At 39.1% G+C, this 23038-nt stretch overlaps 1 protein-coding gene across 13 annotated transcripts in view; it reads right to left on the bottom strand.

Moving 5' to 3' along the window:
- The window catches only part of LOC118403595 (poly(rC)-binding protein 3-like), an 85199-nt gene that overhangs the window by 15601 nt on the left and 46560 nt on the right, over positions 1-23038 (bottom strand). For 9 of the 13 annotated variants that reach the window (XM_035802348.1, XM_035802357.1, XM_035802356.1 and 6 more), the window contains exons 2-6: positions 16230-16375; positions 5255-5311; positions 3584-3700; positions 1981-2109; positions 1467-1595 (exon numbers count right to left, since the gene is read on the bottom strand). In XM_035802348.1, coding sequence (XP_035658241.1) covers positions 1467-1595; positions 1981-2109; positions 3584-3700; positions 5255-5311; positions 16230-16316 — 519 coding nt within the window. In that variant the 5' untranslated portion in view covers positions 16317-16375. Of the gene's footprint in view, positions 1-1466; positions 1596-1980; positions 2110-3583; positions 3701-5254; positions 5312-16229; positions 16376-16578; positions 16603-16820; positions 17022-20635; positions 20878-23038 lie in introns of those variants that run through there. The other 4 variants (XM_035802355.1, XM_035802352.1, XM_035802351.1 and 1 more) reach the window with 4 other exon arrangements.

Here is a 23038-nt window from a genome sequence, read left to right as displayed (position 1 = left end):
CTGTGCAAGTTTCAAGCTTTACCGTAGTATTTTTCATCAGTTAGCTCGAAGACAAATCTAATGCAGCAATTTCCTCTTGACCCGAAACTTGCATTGATTCATTATCAAATCAATAACGCAGACAATAACTCCGGCAGCGTGGCAACCTTTGATAAAGTTTATTACGTGTGGTGATAGTGCCTGGAGGTGTATTGGCATCTATGCGACACACAATATATGGCATCTGTTATACCAGTTATCGAGATAAAACCATGGCGTCAGACTCTGATAATCCGAGGGTTTCTGAAATGAGCTTTGTGGACTAGATTTTTAAGTTCTCACGCAATTCGTCAATGTAAAATGATATACCACAGCCCTTTAGCTATAAAGGCCAAATCCTGGGGTATCTGTTTTCACTAAACCTGTATGTGTCCCCCATTTTCTTCACGCGAAAGCAGTGACATGACCCGGTTACATTGGCAGTACTGCTGTGCTGAAATTACATTCCGCATGCAATATCGTATAACCCACCCCACTGTAACTGTGAAAATGGTGGGGAGAAGTAATGATTTGGGCCATATTGCAAGATGAGGGAGCTATAAAAACGGATGATGTGTACATGCTACAGGTCAAACTACGTTAAGGAGAAGGCATCATTCTCCGGATCTACCCGTCGCACGCTGGCCTTCCGAGGATCAATCGTACGACCCCTCTGCACCGTTATATGTCATTTATTTTACCCCTGTCCGAATCAATAAGGACACCTGATTGGTACAAACATTTTACTGTCGGAGCTTTCGACGCGGACGAACCCCGGGTGAACCTGTTTTGTCGGCTCAACTTCTCGCCGTCTGTCTCAAACTTGTGAGCAGGTATTAATGAGACTTTTATGGTTCAATAAAAATGTAGGCTGTTGGGGATATTATAGATTACGACTGTGACACTCTATTGTCTTTTCTGCCTATGAAAAATGAGGCTTCACAGATGAGATCAGGAATAAAGGAGGTAAGAAGTCCCAAAGGGGGTTTAAGGGCCTCATTTTTCTAAATACGGTGACAAGAAATGCATGTCTTTGTACACTTATCAAAATTAGGGACAAACGAAAGTAGACTTGGACAGCTAGATTTTACCTGTGGGAATTGCTGACTGATTGTGCACACTTCTTCAAACATTTTTTTCAAGCTCAAATACCACAACAGTTTTACATCAATTCTTCATGTTAACATATCATCAATCTGAGCAAGACCTTTTGTAATATTTTTGATGTCCTAACAGCAAAATCACTTTATTTAGTTATAAGCCTCAGATGTCAAACCTCTGAAGTTACAAAACTCATCACACGTATTGAGTAGAGAAGGGGTGGCCCGGTGCCTTTGGCTTTACAAGTGAGACACAGCAAGCGTCATGCACTGTCAGAAATTAAAAACAAAAGTTTTAAGTTTGACTAAAGAGAGAAACCTGGAATGACTGGCTATAACAATACGTACCTCTAGCATGACACAACATATGTGATAGACACACTGTGAGATGGCGTCGGGAGTGCCTGAGACAGTCACCGCTCTCTCTGTGGAGTTGGGCAGCATGTCCCCAGCTACCTGGATAGATGCTCCTGTCACCTGCAGCAAAACAAACCTCGTCTTTGTCTTTCACTTGACTTTGGAGCACTACAATTCATATTTCAAGCCAATGGCACTATGTAAAAAGCAGTTGACATTGAAACCTAAATTTCTCCAGTCAAAGGACTCTAGTTTCAGAAACAAAAGGCTCTTGAATTTTTAACATGACTATTAACAGAGTTAGTCACTTCCAGACTCATGCCCTGCAAGGTAGTTTACATGAGTTGTAAAATGCATTCACAGCTGTTGTCTTAGCCCAGTCGGATAGCCCTACAACTGTACGTTTAATAGGGTTAACTCTATTGGCACCCTTGGAAATGTGACTGAGGCAAAAGACTTGGCAAGATAAAACTGGTTCATTATAGTTAAAATCTGGATCACCAACCTCTCGGATCTCTTTAATCTTGGAACCCCCTTTCCCGATCAGCGATCCACACTGACTTGCGGGAACGATGAGTCGCAATGTGACTGGCGGTACTGGAACAGAACTGTTCACATGGGCTGCCTTCATATCCTGTGGTCAACGGGAAAACATCATTTACTCATCACAGATAGAGTACCGTTTGCAAAAGAGCAAAAAGATGATAAACTACAGTCAAACCTATCATGGAAGCCCATCTGTGTTGGTAGCAATCATAGTATGATGCTTAAACTTTCTTCCAACACAAAGGTATACACGGATCAAAATTTCTTGCCACTCTTGCCTTCTTCGGGATCAATACTGATGACAGTCAAACCTGTACACTGTACAAGTGACTATCTCTACAATCAACTGGCCAATGTGACCATTTTTGGGTGGTCCTTTACTGTTACATGATTTTTTCCTGTTGACATAAGCATTAATATAGATCAGATTTTATCAGTCCAGAGTGGGTTACTGTGCAGTACACGTTCTGACTGCACAGATAAAGACTTCCCAACCAATTTGTAATAAACTTGTACCACAAAACCAACAGAAATAAAAGTTTCTACAAATTGCGTAGCCAATCTATTCCCTTTTATGGAGCTGCCCTTGCACATGAACCTGTAGTTTAGCACTTCTAACCTTCAAACCACAGTCAAGCCCACAAGGTCACTCAAGGTTAAATGGCTGTTTCAAGCACAAGTCATAAAATATTTATCGCCAGACAATGGAGCTAGCTTGACGTGACAAGCTGCTTCTTTCATTGTCAACTCTTGATGATTCTTCAATAGGACAGTTTCTTATCATGAATGTCAACATCGTTCCAACACGAGTTCAACAATCTTATGTGATATTTGTAAAAGAAAATGTGGTACAGGTCACCCCAAAAGCATGTCAAGTTCAAATGGTTACCTTTATACATGCTCTTTTCAGCTTACAATAGAAGATAAGCATCACTGCGACTAGATTGAGATATAGTAATGATAATGGCAATGGTAAATGTGCCACAAAACCACTAAACACAATCACTGTCATGAGCATTATGCTGATGGCAAAACCAATTAGGGACTGCTCGTGGTGACAATGACCATACATGTACATGGAGAAATTCTAGGAAATACAAATCTACTAACATGTTTTACAGATTTCGAGTGAATCATATTTGAACGAAGAATCCTCTACAAGGACAATCAAGTTCATGTATAAAGAGGAGGTATTGTTTTTCAGTGGGTCTGTATGTTTGACTGTGTTTCTGCATGTTTTGCATTTCTGCATTGTTACCTAAGGAGCTATGGATGGATCGTAACGATATTTGGTATGTGGGTAGGTATTGGGACAGTCAAAGTCAAGATCAATGTATGGGCTGCCTGGTAGCTGTCCTTAGTACTGAAGCTGAAGTTTTAGCTTTTGAATCTTTTGTACTGGACATGCTGTGCTCTTGTTAATCATGTACTGTATGTATGTGGTCACAACATCAGCTTGTTTGCTGCCTAGTGTATACACTGTATTGTCCCTGTTGCAGTTCGAATAAAGTCAAAGTAGGAAAATAATAATAAGTCATGAATAAAAAGAAACATACATGTACCTCTTCAAACTTCTTGCCTATCATATTGAAGGCCTTTAGGATATTTTCTGTGGATCCTGTGATGGTGACGATGCGCTCGGGGGACGAGCCGTCTGAGATATTGATGCGGGCGCCGCTCTGCAGAGAAGACACAAAACGCACAACATGGAATGATAGAAGGAAAGAGAGGGGCAAGAGAGAAGACAGCTCTGGGGGCATTGCGTGGGATGGGTGGGGAGAGGACGTGCAATCAATTCAATACAGCCATGATCTTTCCTATCAACCAATCAGGGCTGTCTCCAGATTTAAATTTTCAACTGTCAAACTCATTGTTTGGGAGCCCATGTTGTTAATTTTTGTCCTTATCTGTTTTTGCAATCATAGCAGTTCAATCAATCCTTACTGCTGGATACTACAATATTTATTCAGACGTTTTCAGTTTTTTTGTAGTTTCCATCATTCAACTTCTATAGTACAATTTTCCTGGATGACTAATCTGCGAAAACACATGTGGAAGTTAACGAAAACACATTTTCATCAATTTCATGTCATGTAACTTTTTGGGATGGACAAGGTGAAATTTATTTCTTTTCCAACAAGCAAATTTCCACTCCTGGAGACAGACCTGTAATCAACTTTCTTTTTCCTTTCATCAACATAGCAAACCTATACTTTTCAGCTATTTCAGTCCCCTGCACGAAATAGGCTCATAACTGATATATCGCGGTCACTATGACAACCCTTCATATAACCCCTACTTAATTCCATATGCCGCTACGTACAACTCTAAGTGTCATGGCAACAGCCAATCTGATCGGATACAGGCCATTAAGTAAATAGTGGGAGAGAAGGGCTCTTGGCTCTATGCTGGGGAAAATTGCTTTCAATCCATAATGGCCAAGCACTTTATCAGTGTCAATAGCCAAGATCCAAAGTGTTCATTTGGGTACATGCCAGTCATACATTCGGTCTTTTCTTAAGAACCCAATTAGCTGAAAAGGCAATTTTTCCAATTTGCTAAAGAGAGGCCATTCCCAAGAGGGATTTTTTTTTATCATGGGGAGATACCGTAAATGGCTTAAGTTTGCGGTGATTCTATTTTGCAGGAGAAAATGTGCACGGTGGTTTTTAGCCCGCAATTGAAACAAGTGGGTAGGTGTGCAGAAGATGAATGCTGTGAAAACTTCCACACTTACAGTGGCTCAAATCATGAATCGTCCATAGTGATTTTAAGTTTGCGTGTTTCATCTGCAGTTTTCTTAAATCACACAGTGAAAGTATGCTCTGACTTTCCATTTTGTTACTACAGTTGTTTCACCTGCAAACTTAAAACACAGCAATCGCCTTCTTTCCCCTTCTACTGCAAAATTAGACCCTGCAAATTGAATTTACAGAACCATATCTCATCTATCACCCTCATGAACATACCAAAATCTTAAGAATAAATTTTTCTCTTCTCTTCACTACCGGTATTTCACAATTTTTCCACAGTACCAATGGGACTTTGCAAAGCAGTGAACACTGATATTTTCCAACAATTGATCAAGTGTACTTTTTTGTCTGTTAGGATTTTTCACATTCATAAACTTGTACATGTAAGTCTGTTGAGAACCCATCATTGTGTTTGCTATAACATCATTCTCAATGAGTTTGCTATAACATCATAATGTTATATTAGGACTGTATACCTACCTCCTCGCGGAACCTTTTTATAGTATCTCCTTTTTTTCCAATGATGCTGCCGACATCCTGAAACACACAGAGGAAGACATGATTAATGTGGGGTTACGAGATTCAAATATGTCTGACTTTTAAAGATGACAACTTAACACATGAGCCCTCTGAAAATGGCATCCACTTGTGTCTAGCCGTTGCCAGGAAACTAATGGATGTAACATGGGAGTTTTTATTCCTCTGCCTTTTCCGTAATCTTACGCAGCGAGCTGTGATTCCGTGGTGGCATTTCATCTGTATTATGGCAACATGGCAAATCACATCACTGACTGCTGGTTGTAGCGGAGCTTCTACATGGAACTCAGACATACTGTAAATGCAGAAATGTTCACGGTGGTTTATGTTTGTGGTTTTTGCGGTGGATAATTTACCGTGAACTTAAAACCCACTGTGAACATTTTTTCCATGGCTTTAAGAGACTACAGTGCATGGTGTTACCAAAATTAAAACTACTTCAAACAGTCCTTTTTCTCGCTACCGCAAAATTAAATCCCTGCAAACTTAAATGCATTTACAGTATTACAGCTGTGCTAAGCTTCATTCATGTCACAAATCATGCAACTTGGCTACTTCTTGCACCAATAACTCTGATTGTAACAGTGTTTCTTCATCAAAATCATTTTGTCTTGCATTCATGGGGGAATTTTATTGTGTTTTGTCTTGCATTCATGGGGGAATTTTATTGTGTTTTATCACGTATATGTCACAGGGGAGATTGGAATCCAGGGGGATTCGGAATCCCCCTAGGGGAGATTGGAATTCTAATCTCCCCTAGGGGAAATTGGAATTCTTCTGTATTTCCAATCTCCCCTAGGGGCATTCCAGATTCCCTAGGGGACATTGGAATTCTTCTGTCATTCTACTGCAATTCCAATCTCCCCTAGGAGAATCAAGAATTCTCCTAGCTAAGGAGAGATTGGAATTCTACCAGAACTATACTCAAGGATGTTACACTATTGTCACTTTTACAATTATACTGCAGGATACCAAACTTGTGTCACTACAACGTTAACTACACTAAAGTCTGACTAGTGAAATGTACTGATCTGAATAGGTGTGAAACTGTAACATCTTGAAACTGTGATTGATATTTTGGCATTTTGGCACTTTGATCACTTTTCAGTTGTTACTGTTCTTCCAAAGTTGCGAAATGATTCTATGTCAATGTTAACTACACTGAAGTCTGACTGTTGAAATGTACTCAATAGCTGTTAATTTTGCTAAAGTATGGAGTCACTAACTTATAATGGCATATGCAAATGTGCTAATTTACATATTGGTTTCATTTGCATACCATTATATAATTATGAGTTAGTGACTCAAATGATTCAGTCTACATTCCAAAACAATTTCATCCATTCTGATTATTGGTAACATCAAAGATTGTCCTGGTAGAATTCTGGATTCTCCTCTATTACTAAATGTTTGAAAATATGGTGTTTAATGAGCTATAGTATAGGATAATGTGCTATTGTACACTATAGAGAAGTATTCTTAACCTTAGATTTTCAGCAAAAATGATAAGTGTTAGATATAAAGCATAAGATATGATGATTTATTCTTAGAAATAATTATAAATCCTTTGTTGCATTGTTTGAAACTTTGAATCCATTCATGGTAGATTCAAAGATTATCCTGGTAGAATTCCAATCTCTCCTAGGAGAGATTGGAATCCCAGTAGAACTCCAGAAGGATTCTAATCTCCCCTAGGGGAGATTGGAATTCCAATCTCCCCTAGGAGGATTCCAGATTCTCCTAGGGGAGATTGGAATTCTGATCTCCCCTAGGGGAGATTGGAATTCCAATCTCCCCTAGGAGGATTCCGAATCCTCCTGGATTCCAATCTGCCCTGTGACATATACATGAATGCCTTAGTTTGAGTGCAGACATCAACAATGATTGTAATCAATGAGTAATTCAGGCAATATTGATTTTATTGATGTCCCTGTTTATATCATTGGAAAATGAAATCTGAATCAGGCTAGAGGCAAACCAACAATAATTTTCGGCGTGATAATCTAAAGAATACAACTGGAGAGTCACATAAAAAAAAGCACATTGTTAAGAATTTCGAGAGGAAATAAAGTCAAAAGGGAAAAGAAATAGCAAAACCTTTTGGCTTAAATTAAACAAAAGAAGTTTGTACCAACACCTTCATGCAAGCGTTTTCAAGAAGCGCAGCCTTATACTGTTTTTTCCCATCTATCAAACCCAAGCCCATCTCCTGATGTGACTTGACCTGATTCTGACAGTTCCCATGTTTGACATTTTGGGACCATCAATTTTGTCCCTCATTAGCAACAAGATTGTCATTAGCTTCAATCAAGAATTTCAAATGATGGAATGACAGGTGCTTGTCAATACACAGAAGGGATGTCTCTAACTTACCCAGACCTCTGTTCCTACTTGTTGGGTCGGACAAAAATTCACCACTTCTATCCAAAAAATCTGAACTTGACATATGTTGTTGCAAGCTTAAATAGATAGAAAATCACCAACATGGACTCTTTAAACAATGAGTAGGATGGAAATGAATTCAAACCTGGAGACTAAAGTATAATACCTGGTAGATTGGTATGATTCTGATATGTTCAAACATAAGATATGTCTTCAAGTAATGGGCTTAATTTGCCGAAATCTGTTCTACTGTTTCCCATTTGATAAAACTAAGTAACCAATAAAACATGTTGTTGATAAGAAGGGCCATCTGGTTTCCATTCCTTAAGTTCAGACTGAGTCAACTGGAAACTCAGCACTTTTTGAGGGACACACTTTTACCTAGATTGAGGATAACTATTAACATATGACAGCAAGCCATGTTACAATTTTCTCATAATTCATCAAGAACAACTTGCACTCTAGTTGATAAAGCTGATATCTTGCAAAACTTGAGTTGAGTGTCCTACAACTACATGTAGACCATTAAAAGGATGACATCTAAGAATTGTGATATGAAAAACATTGTTGAGTTTGTCTAGACTATACTTGTTTTATTTCAGAAAAGGGAAAAGATCGTGTTGATGGAATGTAACATGATTTTTTCCTTACATGTCATTATAAGTATACAACTTAATGCATTCGGCCTCTGCTGGGCAATGATTTAAAGTTCATTGCCATTGGTAATTCTTTGCTAAAAGTCAGTAGCTGTTTGGGTTTTCCTTTGACAATGATAGACACTTATTAATGACACTTAGAACACATTCTTGGACATTGCTGTCAAATTGCTTTTAAGCCTATATGACAGTTATGATGATGAATGTTTGAACCTTTTGACTCCCAACTCCAGCAAAGTGTCAAGCAGACATGTTAAAACCCCTAGTGTAGATTTTATCAATGGACACTTCAGCTGCCTGAATAAAAGATATTTTTGTTTTACTTCTAAAGCTTGCTCATGTAAAGTGCATATCCCGAGGATTTGACATATCTTTTTCACCTTTACAGGATACATGTAAAGTAGAAGCCAGTTAATTGCACAATGGATAACTGCACACTTCTGTTAACTGCACAGAAGCCCAAAGTCCTGTAGTGTTGCAGTCCAGCTGAATAATTTCGCTTTGTTGCACAATCAGGATAATTGCACGAAATGTGCTAGCAGCAAATGGGCAGTGCAATTAAACGGCTTCTACTGTATATGAGTAATGGAAAAGAATACTGCCAACTTTAAAATCCATGGTTCGGTTTACAATACATAATTCATGTGGGGAAAAAAAGGCTACTACTCTCAGTGTCTTACAAATGTGCAAAATGATATGGTGTGTGCACAAGAGGGAACGCACAGGGCTCTAAATGTCACAGTTTCCAATGATCCGGATGGAAAGACGGGCCGTACCGCCACATGGTAAGTAACCTTCACACGAACAAACGTTACCAACCGAGAAAATGTCAGCGGACACATCTTGAAACACTGAAGCCCTCCCCTTTAAACCTGTTTATTGAACTAGACTGAAAGTGTTTTTACTTTCAGCTTGGTTCACTCAGCCTTCCATCTTGGTTTACGCCAGTCTCTTCTCAGTCTTATTCATCATGACAGCTGAAAATCAATAGTATCCCTGCCAATGTCAACTACAGAGCAACATGGCCTTTCTTCCGTCCGGAAACCCCACCTTTCACCATCATGCTGAAAGGTGGGGTTTCGGGACGGAAGAAAACCCTCTGAATCCGACTTCTGTCTTGATCATTAAATTTACAGGTAAGTTACATCTGTCTTTTTTGGGCTACCACAAATTCAAGGAAGTCAGGAAATTTCAAACAAGAAAGGTCTCTGGTCGAGACTAGACTGGTAACTAGGGCTGGGTACCGGTACAGAAAATTCAGGTCCAGGTCCGGTTCAGGTCCAGAGGATTAGGTCCAGGCCCGGACCTGAACCTGATTACAGTAGAACAGCAGTACTATGTCATGCATATGAAATTTTGGAGAGATAGATTCAAACACAGGTCTCTATGAGTGTGTAGCTGTAGATGGGAATGATAGCTATCTATACTCAAACAACTAATAAGCAGGAAGGAAACGGATATGTTTTAAATACTGGTTCTTTTGCCTGAATCAAAATGATCTCGTTTGTTTTGCTGCGCGGCGATCGGCAGGTGTTGTTGTCGTTGTATGGTGGATTTTGGCTATTCAAGCTCAAGGAAATGGGCACAACGGAGCGACAAATATATAGGTAACTTGATTTGCGGTTTACTTGGTTGTCATTTTTGTTCCCAAGTTAGGCAAGTGTAAATTTACGCCAGTGCAAGTATATACATGTGTCGCATCACTCGCCACTTATTAAAGCTGTAGGCTAGCCACTGTTGACACTTACTCAAAACTAAGTACCTTAACTGACATCTCCGTCTATTGATACATCCTTTAACCGTTTTAACTTCGAGATATTACTTACAGCTACATGTAGCAGCTCTGTTTGGTCGTAATATATTATTAGTCTTGATCTTGGACCGAAGATCGCCAGTAGCAATAGTCTGTTACTGACGTGAATTTTCGAATCGGTCCAACATCCGGTCCACGGATTTTTTTCAGGTCCGGTTTTTTCGGACCGGTCCAAGAAGAAAAACCAGTTTTGTACCGGTACACTGTACCGATACCCAGCCCTACTGGTAACCATTCTCCATGTAGTGGTGATTTACCAGCCCCAATCCTTTTTTGACAGCCTATCTTTTCCACCAACCTTTTATTACTAATGTCCAGTAGTAATTGAAATATAGCAAAATAGCAATTACTTTTAAGTAGCTGGATATGATGTTGAAAAGTTGCTTGAGTAATTGCATACGTAGTATGATAGACAATGAAAAAGGAGGCAAAAAATGTTCCAAACTTCCCCCTTCAAAATTCTAAAATGGAGCGCCCAACATTGCGGTGCTGACAGCTATCCCTAATATGATAGTCCTACCTCTAATTCTGGTTTACTGTGGAAAATACTTAAGGAATGGTAAGTCCAGATTGGGTCTGACATCTGACCTTTCGTGGCCCTCTTCCCTCTATTCATCACTGTCAAGGTTTATGTATAGCTATCCAAATGAGGGGCATGCCTGTCCTGCTCTCTTAAAAACACATATGGGCAAAATTAAATAAACAGTTGAACTGCATTCCTGAGTATGTCTTTGGTGCAGAGGTACAGAACTAGAAGAGTATAGATCACACTACTTGAGTTACTTCCCGAACAAAGTTGACGGTACAATATTACCGGCACTGCCCCTAGCTCTTCCATCACAAAGAAAAACCCGTACTGGCCGCACATACCTGGTATGACAAATTAACGAAAGATTGATAAAAAAACTTTTGAAAAACAATGGAAAAAAAAAGGAATATTTGACAGAGATACGACTTAAGCAACCACATATTTCATATCTATTACTGTATTAGAAATAGAAATAGAATGTATTGTAGGTGTTCAGTATAATTTCATTATCCTATCGCCAATGCTGTTATCAATTTTATGGCATTATCAGTTTATCTTTTCACTTTCCTCCTAGTTTTCCCCATGTCCTACTCTCTCCATCCATCCTGACTTGTGGGTAGTTAGACCACATATTTCATCACAGCAGACTCCCCTGAGCCCAGGCACTGATTACTACAAGAGCCTGCACATTGCTGGGGCAGAGGTCCTGTTGCCAGGAGCCTTGTCCAAGTCCACAGCTGATTGAGTTAGCACATGTTCAACTGGCTGGTGCAATACGGGTGCATTGAATGAACACAAAAGGCAGGAAATCCTCTAGTTTGTGTTTGAATATAATTGAGAAGCAGGTTGATGTGAATGATATTGTGGTATGCAAAAATTGATATAGAAAATTTGAACAAAGTTTATTACCGACACCCCAACTGGGCCCAAGTAAAAACTTGAGAAAATAAAAATATATCAGAATTTTTATACACCCCTTGGCTATAGAAAAAAGTATAATCTTTCTTCATGCTATAAAAAAATTGTGCTTTCACTTTGATATATTTGAGATACAGGTTGATGTGGATCATATTGTGCTATGCCAAAATTGCAATCAAAAACTTAAGTTACAAAGATTATTACCCACTGACCCCAAAAATAACCTTAAGAAAATAAAAATATACCAGCATTTTCATATACCACATCTTTCTTCATGCAATGAAACATCAGCAGGCGTTCATTTTGTTCTTTATTAGCAAGCTGAGTGACAAATTGATGCAACTGAAACAGCAGCATATGATGATACACTAGAGTCAGGGTATCTTTTTTCATAATAAAGTATGAAATCTAATTTCTCCATCCATAACAATTGTTTAAATGCCAAAACATATGTATGGTGGAATTTTGTACAGGAAATAATTTGAGTAAAAAAAGAAATGTATCAGGAAAAAAATTAAATCAGGAAAAAAATTGAATGATTTCAGAATAATACAAAAAATATATGTAGTACCTGTGTAAGCAGGCTGGAATACATCCGTGGCCAAAGTATACCCAGGTATATTCTGACCAGGGGTACCTGTGTATGATTTCCAGCAACCTTTTTGCTTCACGGTGGCCTCCCTAGCTACTCTACACTTTGACAATGTCTTGTTTCAAGTGTCAATATTTTGGCACTTAGTTTCTTGTTTACACCTAACATGTCTTGAGTTTAAAAGCGTCTGTGATACATGTCGCTCTTGGAAAGCAGAACAACGCCTTCCTTGGCTCTGCCTGTATTTCTTATCTTTCCAAACCAGCATGGACGGCTATACAAACATGTACAACATACCAGCAGATCAGACCACACGCCCAAAGGGTAAATATGACTTTTCTTCCTCCTCTTGAACAATGTCCATACATTAAGTTTCAATTTAGGGAATCAAATCTGTTTGCTGAAGCCATAGACATTTCATTCTTAACACAATCTTGATCACAATCGTGTTTGAGTCACGGATAGATGCTTATCTATGTTATCTTTTTAGTACAGTCATCAAAATGTATAGTAATACTCAGCAATTTTTGCACATACCTTTCAGCTTAGAGATCATCTTGCATAAGTGTTAATACCTTAAGAACACCACTTCTATCCCATTAATAAGTGTCCTTCATACTGTTTTACACCTAAAAGCTAAACTGCAGATATTTGATCTTCCCTTTCAATTGCGATCTATTTCATTTCATAGTGCAGTAGATGAACCACTCAGAAGTACTTGTATACATATTACCCTTCTCACTTCACTTAACCCCACAAATATTGAAGTATCTTTCAAAAAGTTTTTAACCAACAGTTGGACCTCTATCCTTGAACAAGTCTTTTATCCAATTTCTAATTCCAAGGAGGGGTCACCTGAGGGTAATGTCCTGTGTTGTAGGACACCACACCTGAGGCTAACCCTACATCATGTACCCACTCCACCTGACACACAGCTCACAAGAAGCATCACGAAGGGCCTGAGGGGTCAGTTTGTACAGAATAGTGGTATTCTTTGTTCAGTTTACAGTCAACATTACCTGTGTGGGGGACAACATGCTAATGTTTACATCACTTGGCGCCAAGGCTGTCTATAGCTTAGATTTCTTTTCCGTCTCTTTTCTGTCTCACTGATTGTTAGGGGACCAATGTTGTTAATTTTTATATAGTTTAATCTGTCATTTGAAACTTACGAAAACACATTTTGATCAATTTAACAAAAAAAATCTAGCCATGGTGTTATTTGTACAAATTTTCTTCTTGCCAATATTTCTTGTCTGCCTTCTCCTGTTTTTCTATAGGGCACATTTTATTCTTTGACATCTCCAGTTTTACACATATGCAGGTTAGTGCAGGTAGAACAATATGCTTGCAGACAAAAATAGGGACTCTGTGCAAAACAATACCTCTATTTTCATGTATGTGATAATCAAATTCTCCTTTTCCATCAAAGTTTTACAGATATTTTTGGTTTGGTGAATGCAATTTTACATGTCACCAACGCAGGTATGCAGGTATGCCCTGCCACCAGAACACCAGACAAATCAGTGTAAGGTAATCAGGGCTCGAAATACCACCTGCATTATGCAGGTTTGTGCAGGTGAAATTGGAGCTGTGCAGGCATTTCTGGTGTCTACCTGCATGTCCTATGTATATGGATTGTAATTATGTAGGTGTGCATGAATCGTTATTGCTTTGACTGTTACGACCTATGAAGCATAAAAGAAATAATGGCAACTGCTCCTTGAACAATTGTAGTATGATCCATACTCTTCCTAAATTCAGAATGGTGCAGGTAAAATTTGTCTGGTGCAAGTAATTTCTAGCCCTGGTAATGCATGTACCGTGGATGGAATGATGCCCCAATAGGGTTTTCTCCATACTGTAAATGCGTTTATGTTCGCGGGGATTTCATTTCGCGGTAGCAGGAAAAGGGACTTTTCTCTGTGGTTTAAGTTCGCGGTAGCACCATGCATTGTAGTCTCTTACTGCCATGGAAAATTGTTCGGGGAAAAGTGGCCACCACAAAAACTGCGAACATTAAACCACCAAGAAAGTTTCTGCATTTACAGTAACGCATCTACCATGGACGGAGTGATGCCCCAATAGGGTTTTCTCTATACCATATTGTGGGAGGTTCAGACCCATTGACAGTGACACATTAGGTTTATTACCCTTCTACCTGAGTAACTCATCTGTCATGCTACTGTCAACCCTCCACAAAGGGCCTTACATATATTTAAGATAATAATTTCCATTCACCAGGGTTTAGCAATGAGCTATCATCCTTTCTTATGTAGCTTGGGGGTAGTGACTGGAAATGTCTGTGAAATTCGGGGGTACTGTAGTGACATTTTTGACTGAAAATGTCTGTGATATTTTGTAATGACTGGAAATGTCTGTGAAATTTTGGGGTAGAGACTGGAAATGTCTTTGAAATATGGGGGTAGGACATTAGAAATGTCTGTGAAATTTGGGGGGTAGGACATTGGAAATGTCTGTGAAATTTGGGGGTACAGTAGTTGGAAATGTCTGAAATTTGGGGGTACAGTAGTGACTGGAAATGTCTGAAAAATTTTCTTCTGAAAGAGAATCACTGTTACTCATCAAATATTTGAAGGAGCAACTGTTATGAAAAATACATGGTTACTTGACTTTAATCAATGTGATACAATCAGCATAGTATATCAAAGTTGATTTTACACGGCTGCTTATAATAAGTTCTTTGATGTAGAGATGAAAAAGCTGTTGCTTCCCTTCTAAAATTGCCAAACATCTACCATGAATTAATGCAGTGTGGAGCGTACAATAATACCTTTCATAATCTGCACGTATAATTTGTTATAACTGGAATAAATTGATCTACTGCTGAGCAAATCTGGCATGCACGTAATCCCTTTCCCCTAGTTAATCTAACATTTCCCTTTTCTTACCACCTTGCTTATATCAAAGCTATTATTCTTGTCAGGTTGCAATGTTTCTTTTAGCTGTTAGCATGATACTCAATTTTACTCAAAACATAAATGCTATACAAAATTACCATGTACATAGCTGATGTGTATAATTCTATACATGTACAGAAACATCAATAGAGACTTGTGACGTGTGTCACAAAACCGTGTTAGACGTCTTAAGTTTCGCACAGATATGAAGGATGTATCTAATTTCATCTTGTGTGGCATCATGCATATCAAATCACTTGTCAAGTCACAGGTGCCCATAAACTAATTACCAAGCGGCTCGGAAGAAATTTCTTGTGAACCTGGCAACTACGGTTTAAATTAAAGATCTTAGATTTGGCAGAGAAGCACTGTTCTAATTTCATTTTTGACAACAGGGTAATAGCATCAGTGCCAACACTACTTTGACTGGACAATGTCACGTACCCGTTGGGAGGATTGCCCAGACATATTTTCAGGACTATGTTAGGTATTATATTTTGTAACAGTAGACAATCCTGTAACCTAGCAACATGCATGTGAAGGGAAATAGTCTGTTTTCATGGAGGTAGTGGTCTATGTTTTGAATTACATAGAGGTTATGTTGCGGGGAGGGGGGTTGTTATGTGAACGACTGTTCTACAAACCTTGCACATTTTTTAAAAGCTGGAAGCTTTCAAATGAACTGAAAATTCAATTTATAATCTGGTGATATCATAGTAAACCTAAGTGCTATTGAAAAAAAGTGATAAAAAGTGTGGAAGACAACAGCTTGTTCCATGTACATTTTTATACGTATTTCAATCTTACATATACTACTGTGGTTGACATCAGATATAGAGTCAATACACAGTTTTTTTCTGTCATCTTTTTTCTTAAAGTTAAAGACTTTGCTTGGTGTAAGACTGTGATCATGAGACCACGTCTGTCCACTAGTCCTACTTCTAGATACAAAACTATGTTAGAACTGAAACAGCATCTCTTCTCCCAAACTAAGTCAGAAACATGATTGATACAAGCTCCACTCACAAATTAACTTAAAGAGTAAGGTGTAAGTGATGCCACAATAAATTACATATAACGTTTTTATAAAAGAATAAAAGTATTTACCTTTCCCTGCATGATGAGACGTATGGTGAGGGTCACCGAGGGGGCCTCACCCGGCACCTTGTTTTCTGTTGTCAAAGAGATGTCCATTTTACCAAAGAAGGTCAAAGGTCAAACGAAGAGGGATGAAAGTAGGAGATCAAAGAACCCTGCAGAAAAACATGGAGGAAAAAAATTTAATTTCAAAATCACAACATGAAAGTTTTTGTTTGTTAGAATTGTACACTGAAAGAAAAACATTCAACATGTGAAATCTTACTACTTATGAGTATAATACTAGTAGAATTGATTATAACTGATTCACATGAATGTACAATAACATAATATGCTCTGAAAAGTCACACTGTAGTACACTTAGTGGATCACTGCGAATGTATGATAGAACAGTGGACACATATCAAACCCAGTACAGTAGAGTCACGACCATCAAACACTGTACATAATACGATGGCACGACTTGCGACCAAAATAGCCTCCTTCAAAACCGACAAAAACAAACGTGATCCAACAGTCTGCGTCGTAAATCTATCCATCAAACAGAGACACACACCCTCTGCAAAGTCAATGCCAGCCCTGGCAGCCAAGCTTACCTACCACACATGGGCAAGAAGAGCCAAGTCAATAGGCCAGCATCTATGAATGAAGTGTACAGGAGAGGAAGATTACCTCATGCCTTAATGAGTAAAGTTGTGCTGCAGTCACAATGTCAACCTGCACCAAATATAGCGCCTGTTGAAGGAGCGATTTATCATGGACGTGTACACCCAGGGTGGTAGCTGTCATACACAGGTCCCCGACAGCCGTGACTTAGCCCTTCATATACAACAAACAGGACCGCTGAGGGACACCACATGTCAGTTAGAGGTGGGGCCAGTGACAAATGCTTACAAGTGGTCAAAAATAACCGGCTTTGGGACATTCTACGACAGATGCACCAAATTCATGGTGGTTCAAGTGACGACATGACACCCTCACCCTGACCCAGCCACAGCCAGAATCTGTGGCCAGAAATGTGATACTACTTTCACCCGACCCACGCACATGTAAGAGAAGTTGACGTTAACACCATCATCTTTTTTACCTCTAAAATTTGGACTGCAAATCAAAGATGATGATACAGCAAAGTATTGTCTACTCCATGTCACAATATATCATAACAATGTATCAATAAATCCAGCAACGACTTTGTTTCATGGCATTCGCAGCAGTACAGACTATATATACACACACGGAACATACACAGGGAACGCCCCAAATTCCAGAGAATCCAGCCGTAATGTTTTCAATGATACAGTAGACACACGCAGGGATGGGTCCGGGTAGTTCAAGTCAGTCGGACGACGAACCTGTCTCAGTCCCTCAGCGAGTAACCCACCGCTGCCATCGCGCCCAACCTATTAATATGTGCAAATACGGGGCGTCCTTTTCAAATTGAAAGACTCGAAGCCTAATCCCGGGAGAGGGAGGACCCCACCTCTGGGGTGAAGTGAGGAAATTAAATAAATGTGCATTAGCGGCCTTAGCGGAACAGAGGAATGGAATCGTTAATGAAATAGGGCCAATTTGCTCTGCCGAGATATTGATATATCGTCCAGGAACAAATTGAGGTCGCAGCGAAAGCAAGGCCCCCGCCATACGGAGATGGATTCAATTTCTATCGCTTTAATTTTATACATGAAATATGCTAAGGCAAGCGCACACAAAGAGGCACTTAGCGAAAATGAGTTAATTTGTAAGGGCATAAAAACGATCTATGAGTTGACGTCCCCAAGGGGTGGCGGTCCCCACCCTGCCCACCTGTTACCAGGACGTGGAATGCAGCGGGATATACGCGCCGATTCCAACCGATATCAAACATACCGTAATCCGCTTGTCCTTGGATATGACACACCCTTCCTACAACTTTCCTGTTTTAATTATACACAATATTGTTCCGTCTTACAGAGATGTCAATTAGTCAAACTCGTCATATACATGTAGACAAGTAGACCACGCTGTTACTAGTACGTGGAATCCAGTAGAATATACACCCTTATTCCAACCAATATCAAACATACGGTAATCCGCTTGTCCTTGGATATGACACACCCTTCCGACAACTTTCCTGTTTTAATTATACACAATATTGTTCCTTCTTGCATGGGTATCAATTAGTCAAACTCGTCATACACATGTAACAGACCACCTGTGAGCGTTCCCCAAATGTGGGATATGAACAGCTGTATCGTGTACACTTCAGAAGCGACAAATTAAAACATTTCCTGCAATTACCGTCATGCTGAGTGACAAGTTACAGATTTTATTGTTCATGAATTTTCAGCAATATCTTTTTTCTTGATCAAAATAAGATTCTGTGTCATAAAGTTTACATTATGAAGGAGTAGCATTTGCACAAATTTCCAAATATTACAACTAATTTGTATGTTCATTTCTTTCTAACTTTTTGGCAATATCTTTGTCCAGATTAAAATAAGATTCTGCATCATAAAGTTTATGAAGGACAGAAGGACAAGGAGTAGCATTTGCACAAATTTCCAAATATTACAACTAATCTGTATGTTCCAAATTAAGTCATTTAGGCACACTTTTTGGCAATATCTTTTCCCAGATTAGGATAAGATTTTGCATCGTAAAGTCTAAATGATGAAGGGGTAGTATTTCCCCAGATTTCCAAATATTATATGTAATCCTGCTATGTTCCATATCAGATCACTCATTTTCTGACTACTAATAAATGTATTACAATATACCGGATGGACGAGAGGTATTCAGGTATTCATAGTTCCAAATTATTCCAGATTAGGTAATAGATATTGTTGATTTTTCTTTTTATGTCCATGGCAACTAGAGGTATTTTGCAATGCTTGCATATCTGAACAGATTTGGTAACAGACATTAGTGCAAATTGCTCCTTCCATTCCTGTAATGCCATTTTTTGTTGTTCTACTACACCAAATGATATTCACACCAGCTGTTTATGTAAGTGCCACCTGGTTGAGAGAAAAAAAGAACATACCAGACAAACAATAAAAGTCCTTTCTCACAAAACTAGGCATACATTTGTAGAACTCACTCCCTTCCTTCATGACCTCATTGAAAAGTGACCTACAGGATGATTTGAGTTATTCTTGGTTAAAATATTTAAGTTATCTGTGATTGCATAAACCTTACAGGCACAAAGAAAACAGTCTACCATTACATGTGTATCCATGATGTACTTTTTAGTAAATTTGAAAACATGACTTTGCAAAACCAAGCCTCTAGAAGGGCTCTTATACCACTCCAACAATCCGACTCCTGGCACAATGGGTCTAATGAATCCCTCTCTCTGCTTCAGTACATAGCCTCCATCAGCCACAAAACCACTGCTGGACCAGAACATACAGAATGTGGAGTATTTAGGTGACACAGTTCCTCCAGCAGGGCTGTCACCAGGACCTGACACTCCGTCCTGGGACAGGCATTTGCTTGTGTCACCACATCCAAAAAATCTTCATGACATGAAATTAATGATTACAAATTTCTGTACCCTTAACGTGACAGATTCAACCATCAAAATTGACATCACAAGCTCAAAAAACAATGAGTTGCTAGAATGAAAAAATTCAAAACTAGAAACAGCCTCCACCCAGGAGTGAAAGAACCTCCTCCTCCACCGTCCCAGAATGCAATGTGCATAGCAGGACTCCAGGCTGGTGAATTGTTTGTAAATACTATATGTATTTATTAATAATCAGTGGCAAAGTAAACCATCAACAATAACTAGGCACCTTTCAACCTGCTGCTTTCACCTTATGGTACCTCAGCATTATCAGGCATGTACAGGAGTTGTAGAATTGTAGAATTTATAAAGGTTTCTGTTATCCAGTAAATGTTTGGTCAGCATTGCATCAGAATTTCATCTGTTACAAACAACAGGTATAGATGGGATATCATCCTTAAATACACGAACAAAACCATACCTTCTGTTAAAGTACTACCTCAACCCACAAGAAAAAAAAAGGAAAAGGAAAGTGATCTTGAAAACTGAAAATAAATAAATAAATCCAGTTTTGGCTCACGTAAGAGTCTTCCACTGGTGACAGAAAGGAAAGACGCTATGTACAGTATTTACAGCTCTTTATGGCAAGCACAATGAACAGTGGACCAGGGCTTAACTTCCTGTCCTAAGGACTACAACCCTTTCCGGCAGTGCGAGCAACACAGTCGGAATTGAACTCACAGCTTCTAGTTCCAAAGACAGGGCCAATAACAACTGGACTACGGCTCAACATCTTGACCTAAGAACTGCAACCCTTTCCGTTAGCGTGAGCAACATAGCCAGAATCAAACTCACGGCTTCTAGTTCCAGAGGCAGGGCCGATAACCACTGGACTAAGCAAGCTACCTATAAGAACTGCAACCCAAACCTCAGACAGCTGGCATGTTGGGCACATGTTGTGGTCTTCCCAGTGGGCTTTCTAACCTTCCACTGACCATAATACAGAACACATTCTTCATCCATCACCACAGTCTCATGTCTGCTGCAACTATTCCATTAAACAGTGTCTGGAGTTGGGAAGGTCAGGCCTCCACAGACAGATAAAACGTGCAAGTAATTTTCCTGCAGTCTTCTGCCAGACTCCGCGTAGCTTTGAGACATTTTGGAGGGATATAGCTTGGTAAATGCAGTCATACCATGCGCAACAGGTGCATTTGACATTCCAACTTTTCACAAAACTCATGGGAGAAGCCTGTCTAGTTCCATGAAATCAAAAAGCCATTGAAAGCTGCCCTTGACACATGATATAATCAAAGTTTGCAACTCATAAAAGTTTCAGACAGTGGCAGAAACAAATTTTAGAATCCATTTCTATCAAATACAACTCTTAGTTATCAAAAACTTTGCTATCAATTATTAAGGTATTACACAAGTGGTACAAATTCTCATTTCCGCCATCATCTTGCAGATTGATTGCCTTTGATGCAGTTCCCATCTTGTTTTATTTCGAAAACCTTTATTGGGATTGCCCTCTGAAAACATACGGAAGAGCCCTTAGATCTGTAAATGTACATCAGTGCTACTGTGAGCCCTCTAATGCACTACTCGTAGCCGGAGAGTTGATTCGCCGAATCTCTTCCACACTTAACAGTTATGAGGTGTAGAATTGGTCTATTCATATTCCTGCTGTAACCTTGCATGTTATGAGGACTCTTATACAGTGGATGAAGCGGACGACCTTTTCTAATAGCCCCTGGCGCCAGTGGAAGCTGAGAGGTCTTCCCATTCTTTACTTGTCTGTCCCTCGTAACCCCCTGCATGTTTTATATGGGCGCTGAACCTGCACACAGATGTAGGACCTCAGGCAGTTAAGACCAGGGTACACATGGACTTGAATGTTAAGGACCAGCAACTCAGTTGCCCGCTTGCTATCAAGGTTGTTGTCAAGGTTGTTGATTCTCCAACCATGTGGCTAACCATGCCAAGTTGATCCTCATTCCAACTTGTATATTGAAGTTTTGCATATCTAATCCTTTTCCTTTATAAGATGTATTTCTGTCTCTATATTTGAATAAGCAGCATCACAGGCTTATTTCCTGATGCACATTGAAGTATGATTTTGTGTGGTGAAAATTCCTATGAAGCACATGCTTACTTGCATATCTATTTGGATATATCCTGAATTTTTGCATGTTACATCCTTTTCTAAACACATTTTTGTCTTCATATTTGAGCAAATAAAACCACAAGCTTCATTCCTGATGCAAAAGAATGTATGATTCTGTATGGTAAAAACTCCTATAAAGCATATCCTTTCTTGTTCATCTATATACATATGATACTAATATCTTAATGACATGATGAAAGAAAAGCTTAACAGTAAGGCTGTGACTGTCTAAAACTGATGATATGAAAAGAAAATCTTCACAATTATAACAAGGTTCCAACACAATTCCCTCTAGACCTATGAAAATTTGCCTTCCTGTAGTCACTAATTAATGACAAGCCATCCATGTCAATTGGAAACACAGTACATAAAATTTCTCAATGCATCGTTAGTTTTTACTGCAAAGAACATCCCTTTATGAAGGAAACGATCTGTTAGGAATGTTAGAATAAACTCAGTAAGCTCCTCCGAACAATAATACAGATAAAATCAGGACATGCCGACTTCTGAAAATAAACAGAGCAATTAGAGAATGGAATAAACAAGTCTCTATCTTTCATTTGTTGACAGACAGAATCCTCCCCTGACTACATGACAAGAGAAATTGATGAGCAGTTATTATAAAAATAAAATCTCTTGGCCTATATACCCAGTTTGATACCAGACCATTTGGGCACCAGGAATGTTATGATGTCCATCCAGCCATGCACATACGTGCTAGTTACCAAATATGGGAAATATCTAGATCAAGATATGGTTTATAAGCAAGTATATAAATCAAGATGATCTTGTTGATATAACAACATTACATTCTCTTTCCTGTTTTACGGAATGGAAGGTTGACTATGGTAAACAAGACTGACCTTAGGTTTGGTATGTTTATATGACTGACCCAAACCAAGATGTAGTTATGCCACTCTAAAAGTCCAAGATGCAAAAAATGACCAAGTGACAGTTCTGGTGATGTTACCCCCCCAAAATAACATCTCTATAAAACATGCCATTCTAAATGTGTGCCATAATGTATTTTGCCGGCCAGTAGGTACCCAAATTATGAGTAATGGGGCTGTTTAACGTGCTCCTCCATTTTACGTCCCTCCTGGAACACGATTTCGTGGAAAGCTTCGTGAGGCTACAGCAATCTGCTCGTCCTTGGTTGGAAGT

This window comes from Branchiostoma floridae, chromosome 16 (genome assembly GCF_000003815.2).
Source record: "Branchiostoma floridae strain S238N-H82 chromosome 16, Bfl_VNyyK, whole genome shotgun sequence".
NCBI lineage: Eukaryota > Metazoa > Chordata > Leptocardii > Amphioxiformes > Branchiostomatidae > Branchiostoma > Branchiostoma floridae.
The sequence above is the reverse complement of the archived record's forward strand: the minus strand, read 5'-3'. Positions and strand labels throughout refer to the sequence as shown.